Below are 19,179 nucleotides of genomic sequence, written 5' to 3'. Positions count from 1 at the left end.
TGCAGTTGTTCTTAAAGTACTAAAAGGAAAATATTCTGGGTCAGGGAGATAGATTAGTACAGCAGAACATGAGTCCTGTATGTTTGGGGGCCCATATTAGATCCCTACCATCACTATCTGGCACAGCTGAGCAGTACTTTGGCCTCCTCTCTCATAAAAATAAATTTTAAAATCTTAAAAAAAGTTTTTTTTTACTTGATAAGAAAATTTATTTTTCATGAAGCATATAGAACATTTAAGAAAATAACTGGCAAGAAAAGCCAATGATGAATTTCAATGAACTTCATCTACTATCTATAATATTTATACTAGTAACATACCTAAGTAATGTACTTAACATGTGACCTAAGAAAGTTTATCATCTCTTTTTATCTGTCAGTGCTCCCCCGCTAATTTAACATAGCAAAGACATCTAATTAGTTTAACAATTACACTTTACAAAGTAAGAAATAAATCCTTTAAGAACTGAGGAATCCTCTGGGAAAATTCAGTGTTCTCATAGCTTTGAATGTTTTAGACCATTTAAGGGTTGTTTATTATCAAAAAAATAAACCTTACTAAACTGAAAATGAGTAAGAATCAGCATAAAGCTGGAGTGCGGAAGAATTAATTAAAATAGTCATATGCCATATCTGGATAAAGCCTATATACTCATCAAGGCTCTACATATATCCACAATTGTACTGACAAGATGCTAGGGCAAACACGGAAGATTCAGAGGCAAAGGACTCAGTCGGCTTCCATCCTCAAGAAGCTTACAACCTAACTGGGACAACAGGGCATATACTGAAGAAGAGAAAAAACACAAAGGAGCAGGCATATGCCAAGCATCACAAGACACAAGTGAAGTGAGAAGTACAGTAAAATAGCTTTGGAAATCCTACACAACTATTTTTCCCCCTCTTAAATCACTTCATTGAGGGAAATAATGATTTAGAAGACAACTGTCACAGGTGTAGTTTCCTATCTCCCCTTGATAGGTATTAGTACACCATACCCCAGACACTGTTTAAAATCTTAGATACACCACTTATTACTTTATGTAAGTTTTTCCCTAGTTTGTGAGACACTAAGTTAGAATTAAAATTCCTGACACCTAGTAATACTAAAACAGAAGCTAGTGGTATTATTAGGTTATTATTAAGAATATAGGCCTGGAGGTCAGGCAGTAGTATACCTGGTTAAGTGCACACATTACAGTGCACAAGGACCCAGGTTCAAATCCCTGGCCCCCACCAGCAAAGAAAAAGCTTTATGAGTGGTATAACAGGGCTGCAGGTATTTCTGTCTCTCTCCCTCTCAACCCCCCCCTCAATTTCTCTCTTTCTCTATCCAATAATAAATTAAATTAAATAATATAGGCCTGAAAAATAAATGGACAATTAGAAAAGTCTAAAAAGATAAAAACATTTAATCCACCACATAAGCAACAAGAAAACTATAAAACATGAAAGCAACAGAGCACTAAAATAGCCCTGGAAAGTCATCACTAGAGATATAAACTATAGAATACTTTCATACAACAGAATGTTAGTTAGCAAGATCGTTGGGGGGCCAGTAGTGGTGCACCTGATTGAGCGCATACATTACAGTGTGCAAAGGCTTGGCTCAAGTCCCTGGTCCCCACCTGCAGGGGAAAAGCTTTGCAAGTGATGAAGGAGTGTTGCAGGTGTCTCTCCCCCGCCCCCAACTTGCTCTCAATTTCTGGCTGTCTCTATCCAATAAATAAAGAAAATTTAAAAAAAAAAAAAGGTCATTAGGCAAACACACACCCCTACTAGAATGTAAGCAAGTTCCATGTAATGAAAGCAAGTTTTTTAGTCTCCAAACCCCAGGAATTGTTATCTATTTTGTTCATTAGTATATCCTCAGTTCTAGAATAATTCCTAGCACATAGTGAATGTTCAATTAATATTCATTAAATGAAAATTAACGTAAAAAAAAAACTGAGGCATGTTAAGACTCAGTCATACAATTTATTAGCAGAGCTGAGACTGAAACTAACATTGCATTACCCTAGCATTCTATCCTGTCTAAAAACCAGAACATGACAATTTAGATAATTTATTTTGGCAGTGAGGGCATTGGGAAGTTGGTTGGCAGTTAAGGGAAGAGGAAGGAAGGATTTAATTCAACATTTTCCACAAGTTTTTCCTCTCAAATTGTCTGTTTTGCTTACTTGATCAAAGCAAGAAATTATAAGTAGACAATCCCAGCATATTACCTAGTACATAATAGGTATTTAAACATTTACTCAATGAATCTACTCCAAAGCCATTATCATCTCATGGCCAGAGGCAGAAACTAAACTCAGCCGCTGTTTAATCTTTGTAACTGTCATAGAGTACTTTAGAATCTTCAGTCATTCATCAGTTACTAATCATTTTCTTCCAGATGGGCACTGAGTGAGAGAGGCGAAGTAAAAGACATCCTACCCGGTAGTCTCTCTCACTAGAGTATGCACATGTGTGTACCTTGGGAGGAGGAGGGTTAGGAGTAATATAAACAGATCAAAAATGAATGTGAAACTAAGTTGTATTGTTATTTCAGTTTATGTGCCTCAAGCAGTTAAAGACATAAAATAAAATTAAAAAACACAAATAGGACAAGTTTTGAAATAATATGGAAGCACAGTAGAATTAACACTTGAGAAAGTCCATTATCCTGTGTCTTTTAACAGTATGTCTTAACTCAAAATCAAAATATTCTAAATTGACTTACATGAGTTGTCAATGTAAATAAAATATCAATGTTTGTTCTCTTCCACATGAGAAACTGAGACATAACACTCCTGCCTGATTCAGTATTTACACTGTGCATGTTAATATTTAAATATACAACCACTAGAATATATTTAAATTATTTACATGACTATAAAACTGACAGAGCCCAAAAAAAAAAAATCTCCAGAGTTGGGGCTGGGGAAATGGTTATGCAAAAAGACCTGCCTGAAGCTCTCACTTGCCAAGTTCAATCCCCAGCAAACCAAAGCTGAGCAGTGCTCTAGTTAAGAGAAAAAAGAAAACCTCCCAAGATGAATGATAGTAAACAGAAGTTTCACCCAGGGAAGGAATGAAGAATGCACAAAATTGAGAATCAAACCGACTTTAAGAGAACAAAATCTTCAATAGGGGAAAACTCCTGCCCCAATTGGACAGCAGAGACAGAGGCAACAGGACAGCCTGCCAAAAGGGATCTTGTTTAAGGCCAGACACGAATGAGACCCACAAAAAGAGACCCAGAAGTCAACACTGCCATCATTCAAGTTTTGAGTTTCTGAAGAACTCTTTCAAATTCACTATCAAAATCTGAACGTTCCCAGGACTCTTCTCCATTATGTTTACCAAAATAGGATAACCAACGCCAAATAAGTTAAGAAAATAAACAGCTAATACCACTTGGAAGACTGGTAATTCCTATGCAAAGTGACCTTGGCTGTTTGACTTAGAGTTCATTCACATGTGACAGACAATTCCTGATTCCTGTGGAGAACATACTTTTTTTTTTTTTTTACTATTTATCCTAGAATGCTAAGCAAAACGCTCCCAAAGTCCCTTGATCCTAACACAAAAAAGTCCACACTCCAAATGAGTCCTAACCCTGTGTTAAAGCTTTCCAAGCACCAACAAATTCAGGCCAAGGAGACTACAAGGTGGCAGAGAGACAGCAGAAGGCAGGCAGCGAGGCTGGAGTGGAAAGGAGCTGCAGCAGGGCTGGGGCGCGTTTGGTCAGCTCCCAGCGGAGAGCAGCAAAGGACTAACAGGTGCATGTCACTCCATCACGGGGCTCCTTTCCACTGCCTTTCTTTACCGAGGAGGAGGAGGAGAAGGAGGAGGTGCGAGGCTCACAGAGTGAACGATGCTGCTAAGTTTCCTATAAAGCGCCAGAACTGGTCTCTGTTGGAAGCAGAAAGGCAGGAGGAAAGACTCCGAGGACAGTTTCCCAGACTGTTCAAGGAGGTGTCCCGTGTCTGTCACCTGCTCGGACTGAGATTGAGAACCCATCAGGTGAGAGTAGAAACAGACTTGGGGGAAAGAAGAAAAAAGACTGAATGGAGCGGGGGTGGGGGTGGGGAGGATGCTCCCAGTCCCGACCCTTAAGGAGACCTGATCAGGGAGGAAAGAAGAGGCTGGATCCAGGGGAGGAGGAAGCCGAGTCCTCGGTTAGGATGAAACTTGTTTGGAAAGACTAGTGGAGTCCAGTGCTGGGGACAGGAGGGCTTTCGTCGGAAAGTTGGGTGGGAAAGGCCGGCAGCGAAGGGCGGCGAGCGCAGAGGGGGCGCGGGCGCCGGGCAGATGCAGACCCGGGCGCTCAACAGGAGCTCACCTGGGCGCGCCCCGCCTGGAGGAGGAAACTTCCTGGGTGTCTGAGCGCCGCCCGGGAGCCGCGGCCGGGCGCCGGAGCGCCGGGCTGGGGCCGGAGTCCACCGGGCAGCGGCCGAGGGCTCCGGGGGGAGGGGGCGCGAGGGGCGGGGTCGGCGGGCCCGGGGCGGGGCGGGGCTGCGGGCTCGGGATGGCGCCCTGGCTCCGTCTCTCTCGCACCCAGGCACACACGCGCTCCCGCTCTCCACGGCCGCCGCCCCGCCCGGGCCAACAGAAACTGTCCGGGCCGGAGACCCCGAGGGCGGTGGGGGAGGGGGCCGGGCCGGGGACACCGGCGGGCGGGCGGGCGGCGTTACCTGTGTCAGGGAGAGCTGGGCCACCGCAGCCATGGTGTTTCCATCATGCACGGGAGGGGAAGGAAAGACGGGCGGACAGGAGCTCGGGGCGGGGAGGAGGCGGAGGGAGCGGCCGGAGGCGAGGCCCTGGCGGGCTGGCGGGCGGGCGACTCCCAGAACTTCGACAACTTCCCTCCTCTCGCCCGGCCGCCCCGCCTGGCCCCGCCCGCCCGGCGCAGGCGGCGGCGATACGCAAATCCTGGTGGCGGAGCCCGCGCCGCGGGGACCGGAGCCCAGCCCGGGGCAGCCGGGGGGAAAACCCGGCGCGGAGAAGAGGCAGGTGACTAGATGATCCCCTGCACATGTCTGAAATCATTGCCTCTTGTAAGCATTGGCTCCTGAGAAGCTGCGGAAATTGTATTCGGTGCTTGGAATACCCACGTGAAATAAAGTGCTGGGCATTGAGTTTTAAGTCGTTTGAAGAAGGAATTGAAATGCACATAGGCTATGGTCTGGAAGGTAACACAGTGGATAAAGCACTGAACTCTCAAGCATGAGGTCTTGAGTTCGTTCCCTGGCGGCACAACAGAGGGATGTCTGGTTCTTTCTTTCTCTTCTTATCTTTCTCATCAATCAAATAAATACAGAAGGGAGTCGGGCGGTAGGGCAGCGGGTTAAATGCACTGTGGTACGAAGCGCAAGGACCGGTGTAAGGATCCCGGTTAAAGCCCCTGGCTCCCCACCTGCAGGGGAGTCGCTTCACAGGCAGTGAAGCAGGTCTGCAGGTGTCTATCTTTCTCTCCCCCCTTTGTCTTCCCCTCCTCTCTCCATTTCTCTCTGTCCTATCTAACAATGACGACATCAATAACAACAACAATAATAACTACAACAATGATAAAAAAAAGACAATAAGGGCAACAAAAGGGAAAATAAATAAAAATTAAATAAAAAAATAAATACAGAAAAGATGTACAAATGAGAAAAATAAAATGCAACTAGCCATCTTACTTAAGGTCACACAACTGATTAGATTCCCTGATAAGAATCCTGGTCTGACTCCTAAGCCTTTTTTATTTTTTATTTATAAAAAGGAAACATAGACTAAACCATAGGATAAGAGGGGTACAACTTCACACAGTTCCCACCACTAGAACTCTGTATCCCATCCACTCCCCTGATAGCTTTCCTATTCTTTATCCCTCTGGGAGTATGGACCCAAGGTCATTATAGGATGCAGAAGGTGGAAGGTCCGGCTTCTGTAATTGCTTCCCGGCTGAACATGGGCGTTGACTGGTGGGTCCATTCTCCCAGCCTGTCTTTCTCTTTCCCTAGTGGGGAAGGAGCTCTGGGGAAGCAGAGCTACAGGACACACTGGTGGGGTTGTCTGTCCAGGGAAGTCTGGTCGGCATCATGCTAGCATCTGGAACCTGGTGGCTGAAAATGGAATTAATATACAAAGCCAAACAAACTGTTGACCTATCATGGACCTAAAGGCTGGAATGGTACAGATGAAGAGTTGGGGGGCCCTCCATTTTCTAGATAGCTAGTAAACATATTTTAATTATATTCCAAAGGGCCTGTGGCTATACTAGTATTTTTTGGTTTTTTTTTTTTTTTTTTTTTGCCTGAGGCTGAAATCTGATATGCAGGTGGATCCTAATTATTGTCCTCGGAGGTGATGTCATTGCTGGCAGAAGGATCAGAAAGCTGGATCAGGGACGAGAGTAGCTCCCAAATATGGGAAAGGGGTATAAATATTGTTGACTGTAAACCCCATCAATTTGATGTGATTTGGGGCCCATATTCAGCTTAGGAGCCTATGTGACCTCTACATCCCTGTAGATCTTAGCTCACATTCTGTGGTCATAAGTAGGAACGTTCCAAGCTGCCCCAATATCAGGACCCATCTTCCTCAGGTGTGACATAAAGTAGTATATTGTACAGCCTCCCTTCGGAGAATGGAACATTCTCTACCATTGTTTATCCAAGTTGAGGACAAGGTCCTATGGGGGCCCACAAAGGGGTTTATTGTGTTGTTCCTGATAGGAATGACCAGCAACAATGGAGAGAGGGATTTATTTGAGGTCTAGGCCCATCATGTCTGTTTGGGAATCTCAGGACTCCCCGAATAGGGCCCCAGCTGATGGGGTGGCCTGATAGTGACTAAAGAGTCATCGAGGGGGTCGGGTGGTAGCACAGCTGGTTAAGCACAGGTGGTGCCAAGCGCAAGGACTGGCTTAAGGATCCCAGTTCGAGCCCCCAGCTCCCCACCTGCAGGGGAGTTGCTTCACAGGCGGTGAAGTAAGTCTGCAGGTGTATTCGTCTCCCCCTCTGTCTTCCCCTCCTCTCTCTATTTCTCTCTGTCCTATCCAACTACGGATGACATCAACAATAATAACCACAACAAGGGCAACAGAAGGTAGGGGGGGTAATGGCCTCCAGGAGCAGTGGATTCATGGTGCAGGCACTCAGCCCCAGCAATAACCCTGGAGGCAAAAAAAAGTCATCGTTAAAGTATGCCAGTCTCTTGACCCACTCCCCAAGTCCTTCTGATTGAGGCCCAGCCTGTGGACTCCTAAGCCTTTTGTTCTAATCATCTGCTATTGGAATGTGATATTGAAAACGAAGACTCCTAGGGTGGGGTAGATAGGATAATGGTTATGCAAACAGACTCTCAAGGCTGAGGCTCCAAAGTCTCAGGTTCAGTTCTCCCGCACCACCATAAACCAGAGCTGAGCTGTGCTCTGGTAAAATAAAATAAAATCTTAAAAAGAAAAAAGAAAAAGAAACTACTCCGAACATCTCTCTCCAGGGGATGGGGAGATAGCATAAATCTTATGCAGAGACTTTCATGCTTGAGGCACCAAAGATGGGGAGTTCAAGCTCCAGCATCACCATAAACCAGAGCTAAGTAGTGCTCTGGTGAGTAAACAGACAAGTAAAAAAGTGACTCTCACCGCAAGGAGTAAGAAATACTTTCCTTGCCTGTTTGCTTCCTGTCATACTTAGATTTGTCAATGAAAGAGCACTGTTATCTTTTTTTTGTTTTTTTTAAGCTTTTTAAAATATTTTTATTTCCTTTTGTTGCCCTTGTTGTTTTATTATTGGGGTTATTATTGTTGTTGTTGGATAGGACAGAGAGAAATGGAGAGAGGAGGGGAAGACAGAGAGGGGGAGAGAAAGATAGACACCTGCAGACCTGCTTCACCACCTGTGAAGAGACCCCCTTCAGGTAGGGAGCTCGTGGCTCGAACCAGGATCATTAAGCCAGTCCCTGTGCTTCGCCCCATGTGCGCTTAACCCACTGTGCTACCACCGACCCTTTTTTTTTTTAACAGTTGTTCTCTACCTTATCCTAATAACATTTTACCTTTCTCTGTTGCTCTAGACTAAGTACTTGACGGGGAGTTGTTTCTGATATATTTCTATATCATCAGAACTAGAACCTAGCATAAAATATGTACCCAAGAAAGATCTTGGCTTCTGCCTGTATTAGATATCACATCCTATACTTTCTTGTATTGCCATCTTCACTTCTTCTTCTAGCGTTTGCCGCCATCTTCACTGAGAGTAACCAACAAATTATTTGAAATCCTCATTTTCACAGGCTTGACTCTTTTACCTCTATTCTCTCTCTCTTTATTTATTTATTTATTTATTTTTGAGAAAGAGGGAGCAAGAGAGACCACAGCACTGAAGCTTCCTTCCAGTGTGGTGGAGGCTGGGCTCAAACCTGGGTCATGCACATGGGAAAGCAGTGCATTATCCAAGTGAGCTATTCTGTCAATCCTAGGCTTAACTTTCTAAAAGCAACCCTCGAGGAACATCCCATACCTCCCTTCATTGTGCTAATATGATCCTTATTATGCTTTGTCTTATTTTGCAGAGTTAGTTGGGAGCTTTGCTACTAGACTGTAAAATCCTTGAAGACAGAGGGACTGGTGCTTCTTTGCCTTCACAGTTTAGTCTAGCACAAAGTAAATATCTATAAATGGTTTTACTTAGAATGGGTCATCCTATCATGTAGACCTTCCACAACAAGCCACAGTTCTATCAGGCCCACACTCTTACTAGATTAGCATTATCACTGCGGAAGGGTTAGCTGAACAAGGTCCAGGACAGAGTTAGCATATCTGCATTAAAAAATTTTTTTTAATATTTATTTATTCCCTTTTGTTGCCATTGTTGTTTTTTATTGTTGTGGTTATTATTGTTGTCTTTGTTGGAGAGAAATCGAGAGAGGAGGGGACGACAGAGAGGGGTAGAGAAAGATAGACACCTGCAGACCTGCTTCACCACCTGTAAAGCGACTCCACTGCAGGTGGGGAGCCAGGGGCTCGAACTGGGATCCTTACGCCGGTCCTTGTGCCTTGTGCCATGTGCGCTTAACCTGCTGTGCTACCGTCCAACTCCCAGCATATCTGCATTTTTAAACCTTTACCGCTATGGGCAAACCATCCCAGAAATCATCCTAAAAACCCCTAACTTTAGTCAGATCCCTTTTTACAAGGGTTAGTTAAAAAAAAAAAAAGAGCAAGCCATGCAGAAACAGTGATGATCCATTTATTTAAGAAAATATTCTTTGGCCTCATTTTGCTGCTATTCTTTTTAATGTAAGGAAGAAAGAGATACTCTTTTCAATTACTCTACCTCTGGGCCCACAACGTAGCTCACCTGGATATAGTGTTTGCTTTGCCATCCACGCAACCTAGGTTTGTGCTCAGTATGCACCACTTTGAAGGAAGCTTCCATGCTGTGCTATGTTTCTTCTCTCTCTCTCTTCCTGACACAGTTATAACAACTGATGTTCCTATTAGAATTTTGTATTTTACTATCACATTTGAACTTTACAACATCTGTGAAAGGTATACCCACTTTTTAAAAATTGTTTTTATTATCTTTATTTATTTATTGGATAGAGACAGCCAGAAATCAAGAGGGCAGGGGTGAGAGAGACAGCGAGAGATGCCTGCAACACTGCTTTACCACTCGCAAAGCTTTCCCCCTGCAGGTGGGGACCTGGGGCTTGAGTCTGGGTCCTTTGCATTGTAACACGTGCACTCAACCAGGTGCACCATCACCCAGCCAGGTATACCCACTTTACAGGTAAAATAATTGTAGCTTACAGAAGCTAAGTGATTTGCCCAATGTTACACAGTTAATGGGTGAAATAGAGGAGGGGGGAGAGAGAGAATATCAGAAACATTAGATTCCAACCCTGGTACTACCATTCTCTAGTTGTATGACATTACATTTGTTGTGAGGATGAATGATTTAAAATAGATGAAAATACCTAAAGTTGTGGGATTCGGGCGGTAGCACAGCAGGTTAAGCACAGATGGCGCAAAGCACAAGGACCAGTTTAAGGATCTCGGTTCGAGCCTCAGGCTCCCCACCTAAGGGAGTCGCTTCACAGGCGGTGAAGCTGGTCTGCAGGTGTCTGTCTTTCTCTCCCCCTCTCTGTCTTCCCCTCCTCTCTCCATTTCTCTCTGTCCTATCCAACAACGATGACATCAATGATAATGACTACAATAAAACAAGGGCAACAAAAGGGAATAAATAAAAAAGAAAAAAAGAAAATACTTAAAGTTGTATATGTATGAATTTAGCGAAGAAATCTGAAAATCATAGAGCAAATTGCTATTAGAAAGACTAATCAAGAAGATATCTCCAAGCCATATGAAATACAAAATATCACTCTTGGGTAAATAGACATCCTAGAGTACTGAGTTTCCTAAAACAAGAACAAAAAAAAAAAAAAAAAAAAAAGGTAGTATGGAGTAGTAAAAAGAATCCATTAGAATCACTAGTGTGTGACCTTAAAAAGCATTTAACCTGTTTGAGTCTCAATTCCTCATATATATAAAATGAGCAAATCAATGTGGAATATGTTGAGGAAATATAAGAAATGACTATTTATAATTATTGTGTGATTTGCATTAAGTCAAAAACAACATCTTGTATTTATATATTAGTGTTCTTCATGGTTTATAAATGTTTCTGCAAGCAACACCTAGCAAAACTCCTGGACTCTAATAAGTACATAATAAAAATTTGATGAATTGAACTAAATGCTTAGTATGATTTTTTTTTCACCTCCAGTGTTATTGCTGAGGCTTGGTGCCTGCACTAGAATCCACTGCTCCTGTGGCTATGATTTTTATTTGGGGAGGAGGGTAGGACAGAGAGAAATTGAGAGAAGAGAAGAACATAGAGAGGGAGAGCGAAAGATAGACACCTGCAGACCTGCTTCACCACTTGTGAGGCAACCAACCCTTCAGTGGGGAGCTAGGGGTTCCAACCACGATCTGTGCAGGTCCCTGTGCTTTGTACTATGTGTGCTTAACCCGGTGTGCCACTTCCTGCCCCTCTCCAATATGATTTTTAGTTAATATGATGTGGCTCCTCATTTTATCCCCATTTCACAGATAAGAAAACCAAGGGGAGTCTGGTGGTAGCGCAGCGGGTTAAGCGCACATGGAGCAAAACACAGGGACCAGCATAAGGATCCCGGTTTGAGCCCCCGGCTCCCCACCTGCAGGGGAGTCGCTTCACAGGCGGTGAAGCAAATCTGCAGGTGTCTTTCTCTCCCCCTCTCTGTCTCTCTGTCTTCCATTGCTCTCTCCATTTCTCTCTGTCCTATCCAACAACGACCACAACAATAATAACTACAACAATGAAAAAACAAGGGCAACAAAAGGGAATAAATAAATAAATAAATATTTTTTAAAAAAGAAAAGAAAACCAAGAAACAAATATTTTATAATCAGCTGGTTTGAGTAAAGATCAAACAAAAGCATGCATTAATATTGGTTAAAATAATAATACTGATGATAATCAAATTTCTCAGCAAGGAGAAAGACTAACTAAAATCTACCATATGAAAGTTGCCCCCAGGGCCCCTTTCTAACTACTTATGATTTGTACTGGCTTCATTTCTTCTCACTGATGCTAGTTTAAATTTTAAAACTTGGCATGTGGGGATGGGTAGAAGCAATATTCCATATTCCCCCAAAAGGCCTAGAACTTCTGGGATAAGATTCTTCCTTTCTTTCTTCCTTTCTTTCTATCTTTCTCTCTTTCCTCTTTTACTGACACACTGATGACAAATACTGGTCCCAGATCTCATCAATGCACTAGGTCATATCCCAATCTATTTTAAGAGAGTAAAATGTACATAACGGAAGATATGTTGTAAACTAATTCATTGTAAGAGGAATGAGCTTCATGAAGGAGACAAAAAGGACTCGCTTGCCTTTTCCCAGGCAATTTAATTTTGTAAGCTTCATACTCCTCATGTATACACTAGAGATAATACATACGTACCTTATAGGGATAGTGTAAGGTATGTGTCATAAATAAGTTTCCTATGCCAGACAGTGACCTCAAATGAATGTTCAATAAGTGGAAGTTATAAAGATGCCATTCTTGGGGGCCAGGCGGTAGCACATGGAGTTAAGTGCACATGGAGCAAAGAGCAAGGATAGGCTTAAAGATCCAAGTTCGAGTCCCAGCTACCCAACTGTAGGCGTGTCATAAGCGGTGAAACTGGTTTGTAGGTGTCTTTCTCTCCCCCTCTTTTAAATTTTTAAAAAATATTTATTTATTTATTCCCTTTTGTTGTCCTTGTTTTATTGTTGTAGTTATTATTGATGATGTTGTTGTTGTTGGATAGGACGGAGAGAAATGGAGAGAGGAGGGGAAGACAGAGAGGGGGAGAGAAAGATAGACACCTGCAGACTTGCTTCACTGCCTGTGAAGCGACTCCCCTTCAGGTGGAAAACCTGGGGCTCCCTACTCCTGTCCTTGCGCTTTGCGCCAGCCACGTGGGCTTAACCCTCTGTGCTACCGCCCACTCTCCCCCTCTTTGTCTTCCCCTCCTCTCTCAAGTTCTCTCTGTCTTACCCAACGACAATGATAGCAATAACAACAATAACAATCACAACAACAACTATAAACAACAAGAGCAACAAAAAGGAAAAAAAATAGCCTCCAGGAGCAGTGGATGTATAGTGCAGGCACGGAGCCCCAGTGATAACTCTGGAGGCAAAAAATAAAATTAAATAAAATATATCATTCTCCAAAATTACCTTTTAACTCCTTGTTCCTCAGACAACCCTCCAGTTTCAAAGTCAGTTTTGCAGATACATTGATTATACAAAATAGGATGCCTTTAACAGTTGATGTATGTATCTCTGACATTGGAAAGGCAGTTGTTCCCTAGGCAAATATCTGAGTACTAATAATAAACTATTGCTGCTTTCATGTACCTTATTTCATGCAGTCATCATGACAACCCTATAGTGATTGTTATTTAATTTATTTTATTTAGCACTCCAAGACTTCATGCCTATGCCATTCTACTGTAGGCAAACTCTTTTTCTGTTTTTTTTTAAGAGAGAGAGAGAAAAGGAGAGAAACATAAAGAATGAGAGACACCGCGTCCTAAGTCTTTGCACATGACTAAGGGAGCACTCAAGGTGAGTTATGAGTTATTTTCCATGTTAGTTATTTTATTTGCAATGGCAAAATAATAATTATACATAGGTCTTCTGACTAAATGTGTTTTAAATGTGTTTATTATTTATTTATTTCTCTGTGTGTATTTCCTGTCATCTTCAGAACTTCACCACTTAAGACCAAACTTTCTCAGATAGGAAGAACAAGACAGAAAGGCAGAGAGGGGAAGAAACCACAGCACCAGATCTTCTTCTAATAAGGTGGAGGCCAGACTTAAACCTGATTAACACTCACAGCAAAGCAACACACTCTATCAGGTGAGATATTTTGTCTGCCCTGTGCTTTTTATGAAAAGATGTTGCTAGTGCCAACCACAAGACAAAAAAACAACATTTTGATGACTATAAGATGAAGATCAGGCTCAGGATTTATAAATCCGAAATGAGCTTTAAGAAAATACCATAAAGCGATCAACAATTTGTTTGGCTTTGTATGTTAACTCTCTTTTCAGCCACCAGGTTCCAGATGCCATCAGGATGCCGGCCAGGCTTCCCTGGACTGAAGACCCCACCAATGTGTCCTGGAGCTCCGCTTCCCCAGAGAGCCACCCTACTAGGGAAAGAGAGAGGCAGACTGGGAGTATGGACCGACCAGTCAACGCCCATGTTCAGCGGGGAAGCAATTATAGAAGCCAGACCTTCCACCTTCTGCAACCCACAATGACCCTGGGTCCATGCTCCCAGAGGGCTAGAGAATGGGAAAGCTATTGTGGAGGGGATGGGATATGGAGATTGGGTGGTAGGAATTGTGTGGAGTTGTACCCCTCCTATCCTACGATTTTGTTAATCTCTCCTTTCTTAAATAAAAAAAATAAATAAAAAGAAAGAAAATACCATAAAGCATGAACAGTTTATCATCTGCCTAGATTTTCTTTTTTTCCATCCTACTTCTCTCCCCTGCCCAGCTCCCTCTTAAGGGAAACCTGCTACTTTTCTTATTTTCCAGCTGTTGGAGGTGATTGTCATATAAACTCTTCAGAAACACTGCACATCTATGTTGTTAACACATAGAAATGTAAGATGGCTCTTCCTTGTCAACTAGGAATATCAAAGGAGATCACCTGGGACCACAACAAGACAAGATTAGAACTACTAACCAAGGGGAGTCGGGCTGTAGCGCAGCGGGTTAAGCGCAGGTGGCGCAAAGCACAAGGACCGGCATAAGGATCCCGGTTCGAACCCCGGCTCCCCACCTGCAGGGGAGTCGCTTCACAGGCGGTGAAGCAGGTCTGCAGGTGTCTATCTTTCTCTCCTCCTCTCTGTCTTCCCCTCCTCTCTCCATTTCTCTCTGTCCTATCCAACAACGACAACAACAATAATAACTACAACAATAAAACAACAAGGGCAACAAAAGGGAATAAATAAATAAAATAAATATTAAAAAAAAAAAAGAACTACTAACCAAATCACCGGTGAGTGCAAACAGGTGTGACTGGTGGACAGAGAGGAGCCTAAGGACAGATTATCATGCAAGGCTTCTATGAACAACTATATGCCACCAAGCTAGAGAATATGGAAGAAATGGACGCATTCCTATATTCCTCCAATCTTCCAAAATTAAATAAAGAGGAACTAGAAAGTGTAAATAAGGCCAATCACAGCCAAAGAAATTGAAACAGTTATCAAAAACCTTCCCAAGAATAAAAGTCCTGGACTAGATGATTTTACAAATGAATTCTACAAAACCTTCAAGGAAGAGTTAATCCCTCTATTTTTAACTCTTCCAAAAGATTGAAGACACTGGAATACTCCCTTCTAGCTTTTATGAAACCAACATCATTCTGATACCAAAAGCAGACAGGGATACAACAACAACAAAAAAAGAAAACTGCAGACCAATATCTCTGATGAACTAGGTGCTAAAATATTGAACAAAATTCTAGCCAACTGTATACAACAGTATATTAAAAAGATTGTTCAGCGTGACCAAGTAGGATTTATCCCAGGAATGCAAGGTTGGTTTAATATACATAAACCAATCAACGTGATCTACCACGTCAATAAATGCAAGACCAAAAACCACATGGTTATATCAATAGATGCAGAGAAAGACTTTGACAAAATCCAACATCCCTTTATGATCAAAACGCTACAAAAAATGGGGGTAGATGGAAAATTCTTCAAGAGAATGGAGTCCATATATAGCAAACCTACAGCCAACATCATACTCAATGGTGAAAAACTGGAAGCATTTCCCCTCAGATCAGGTACTAGATAGGGCTGCCCACTATCACCATTACTATTCAACACAGTGTTGGAAGTTCTTGCCATAACAGTCAGGCAGGAGCAAGGGATTAAAGGGATACATATTGGAAGAGAAGAAATCAAATTCTCCCTACCTGCAGATGATATGATAGTATACATAGAAAAACCTAGAGAATCCAGTAAGAAGCTTTTGGAAATTATCAGGCAATACAGTAAAGTATCAGGCTACAAAATTAACATAAAAAAGTCAATGCATTCGTTTATGCAAACATTAAGTTGGAAGAATATGAAATCCAGAAATCAATTCCTTTTACTATAGCAACAAAACCAATAAAATATCTAGGAATAAACCTAACCACAGAAGTGAAAGACTTGTATGCTGAAAATAATGAGTCACTATTCAAGGAAATATAAAAAGACACAAAGAAGTGGAAAGACATTCCATGTTCATAGGTTGGAAGAATTAACATCATTAGGGAGTTAGGTGGTAGCACAGAAGTTAAGCACAGGTGGCTCCAAGCACAAGGACGAGAGTAAGGATCCCAGTTCGAGCCCACGGCTCCCCACCTGCAGGGGAGTTTATTCACAGGTGGTGAAGCAGGTCTGCTGGTGTCTATCTTTCTCTCCCCCTCTTTGTCTTCCCCTCCTCTCTCCATTTCTCTCTGTCTTATCCAACAACGATGACATCAACAACAACAATAATAACTACAACAATAAAACAATAAGGGCAACAAAAGGGAATAAATAAATAAATATTTTAAAAATTTTTTAAAAGAATTAACATCATTAAAATGAATATACTACCCAGAACCATATACAAATTTAATGCAATTCCCATTAAGATCCCAATCACATTTTTTGGAGAATAGAACAAAAGGAACATATGTTTATCTAGAACCAGAAAAGACCTCGAATTTCTAAAACAATCTTGAGGAGAAAGAACAGAACTGGAGGTATCACACTCCCAGATCTCAAGTTGTATTATAGGGCCATTGTCATCAAAACTACTTGGTACTTGGAACATGAATAGACACACTGACCAGTGGAATAGAATTAAGGGCCCAAAAGTAAGCCTCCACACCTATGGACATCTAATCTTTGACAAAGGTGCCCAGACTATTAAATGGGGACAGGAGAGTCTCTTCAACAAATGGTTTTGGAAAAATTGGGCTGAAACATACAGAAGAATGAAATTAAACCACTTTATTTCACCAAACACAAAAGTAAATTCCAAGTGGATCAAGGACTTGGATGTTAGACCACAAACTATCAAATACTTAGAGGAAAATATTGGCAGAACTCTTTTCCACATAAATTTTAAAGACATCTTCAATGAAATGAATCTAATTACAATGAAGACTAAAACAAAAATAACCAGTGGGACTACATCAAATTAAAAAGCTTCTGCACAGCAAAAGAAACCACCACCCAAACAAAGAGACCTCCCACAGAATGGGAGAAGATCTTTACATGCCATACATCAGACAAGAGGCTAATAATCAAAATATATAAAGAGCTTACCAAATTCAACAACAAGAAAACAAATGACCCCATCCAAAAATGGGGAGAGGGTATGAACAGAATATTCGCAAAGAAGAGATCCAAAAGGCCAACAGCTATATGAAAAAATGCTCCAAGTCTCTAATTGTCAGAGAAATGCAAATAAAGACAACAATGAGATAACACTTCACTCTTGTGAGAATGTCATACATCAGAAAAGGTAGCAGTAACAGATGCTAGAGAGGCTGTAGGGACAAAGGAACCCTCCTGCACTGCTGGTGGGAATGTAAATTGGTCCAGCCTCTGTGGAGAGCAGTCTGGAGAACTCTCAGAAGGCTAGAAATGGACCTACCCTATGACCCTACAATTCCTCTCCTGGGGATATATTCCAAAGAACCAAACACAACCATCCAAAAAGATTTGTGTATACCTATGTTCTTAGCAGCACAATTTGTAATAGCCAAAACCTGGAAGCAACCCTGGTGTCCAACAACAGATGAGTGGCTGAACAAGTTGTCATCTATATACACAATGGAATACTACTCAGCTATTAAAAATGGTGATTTCACCATTTCAGCCCATCTTGGATGGAGCTTGAAGAAATCATGTTAAGTGAAATAAATCAGAAACAGAAAGATTAATATGGGATGATCTCATTCACAGGCAGAAGTTGAGAAATAAGATCAAAAGATAAAATACTAAGCAGAACTTGGACTGGAGTTGGTGTATTGAACCAAAGTAAAAGACTCTGGGGTGGGTGGGTAGGGGGAGTTCAGGTTCTGGATGGCATAGGACCTAGTGGGGGTTGTATTGTTGTGTGGAAAACTGAGAAATGTCATGCATGTACAAACTATTGTATTTACTGTCGACTGTAAAACATTATTCCCCCAATAAAGAAATTAAGAATAAATAAAATAAAATGGCTGTATCGTCAAGAAAAGAAGTGTAAGATAATTGAAACTATGAAAAAAAAAACTGTGAGAAGCTCTCTCTAAATGAATATACAAAAGAACCAGTGTATTTGCATGAAACTTTGAGAAAGACCTTCCATATAGATGGTGCTAAGCTACCAAGAAAAAAAAAATACTACAATTGTAGTGGTAATCTGGACCTCATGCTTCCAAATGCTGGTTTCATAAATATAGCTCATGACTGTTCATGTTTGCCAGAGCAGAAAGAATATGTGGGGTTGTACAATAATAACAATTGTACTATACAAACAGCTGTCCCTGTGCCAGGGACTGAAAAGAACAAGCGATAAGAGATTTTTAAATGCCACCCTCATCCAGGGTGTAACAGGACTGTTCAAAATTGTGATAATTAGCCTGGGAGTGGAACACATGCTTTACTCTACACAGGAACCTGGGTTCAAGCTCAAGCACCTTAGGATGACAGCAGGAAAAATTCCACTGGCAGTGGAGCAGTGTTGTGGTTCCTCTTCCAGTGTGTCTCTGTCTTACTCAGTCCTTCTCTATGTATCTGAAATAAAAAAGAAATGAGGAGGGGCCAGGTGGTGGCACACCTGGTTGAGAGCACATGTTATAGTGCACAAGGACCTGGGTTCGAGCCTCTAGCCCCCACCTGCATGGGGAAAACTTCGTGAGTGGTAAAGCAGTGCTGAAGGTTTCTTTCTGTCTCTCTCCCTCTGTATCCCCTGTCCTCTCCTGTCCTCTCAATTTTTGGCTATCTCTGCAATGAGCAAGTAAAGATTATAAAAAATTAAAAAAGAAATGAGGAAGGTCAGCCTGGGATTGCATATTCAGAGCTCTGCCTCTGCAAATAATAGCAAAAAATTATCATCATCACTAATTCTTCAGAACACGGATACATCATAAAAGAGCTTGAATTTAGAACTGACCCAGTCTTAGCGCTGCAACTTTCTAGTTTTGTGACCTTGGACAAGTCAACTATATTAAGTCGTGGTTTCCTTTCCTGTAAACTGAGAGCAATAATAGCACCTGCTTTATAGTACAATTATGATGACTCAATGAGGTTACACATAAAAGCAGTTAACCTCATTTCTGACATTAGCTCTTTTTTCTTCTTATAGGAGAACATTAAAGTTTAAAAAGGCAGAACACAAAATAGAAATCCTTTTTCCTCTAAAGATTTGTTTTATTCATTTAGATGATGAGAGGGGGTGGGGTAAACAGAGCACTGCTCAGCTCTATGGTAAGGTGATGCTAAGGATTGAATCTGTGGCCTCAGGCATGCGAGTCAGTGCCCTAACAAACTGAGCTCTCTTCCTCACCCTGGGAATAATTTTTAAAACTCTTCAGTATTTTTTCTAAACCTTAC

The 19,179-nt window shown here is 41.8% G+C and overlaps 1 protein-coding gene across 3 annotated transcripts in view; it reads right to left on the bottom strand.

Annotated features, from left to right (window-relative positions):
• The window catches only part of EPS15 (epidermal growth factor receptor pathway substrate 15), a 133,047-nt gene extending 128,214 nt beyond the window's left edge, over nucleotides 1-4,833 (bottom strand). For 2 of the 3 annotated variants that reach the window (XM_060205904.1, XM_060205906.1), the window contains exon 1: nucleotides 4,679-4,833. In XM_060205904.1, coding sequence (XP_060061887.1) covers nucleotides 4,679-4,711 — 33 coding nt within the window. In that variant the 5' untranslated portion in view covers nucleotides 4,712-4,833. The remainder of the gene's footprint in view (nucleotides 1-4,678) is intronic. The other variant, XM_060205905.1, reaches the window with a different exon arrangement.
• Between the last annotated feature and the right edge of the window lie 14,346 nt (nucleotides 4,834-19,179).

This window comes from Erinaceus europaeus, chromosome 13 (assembly GCF_950295315.1).
Source record: "Erinaceus europaeus chromosome 13, mEriEur2.1, whole genome shotgun sequence".
In the NCBI taxonomy this organism is placed as follows: domain Eukaryota; kingdom Metazoa; phylum Chordata; class Mammalia; order Eulipotyphla; family Erinaceidae; genus Erinaceus; species Erinaceus europaeus.
Note: the sequence above shows the minus strand (reverse complement) of the source record. Positions and strands in the feature narration are given on the sequence as shown.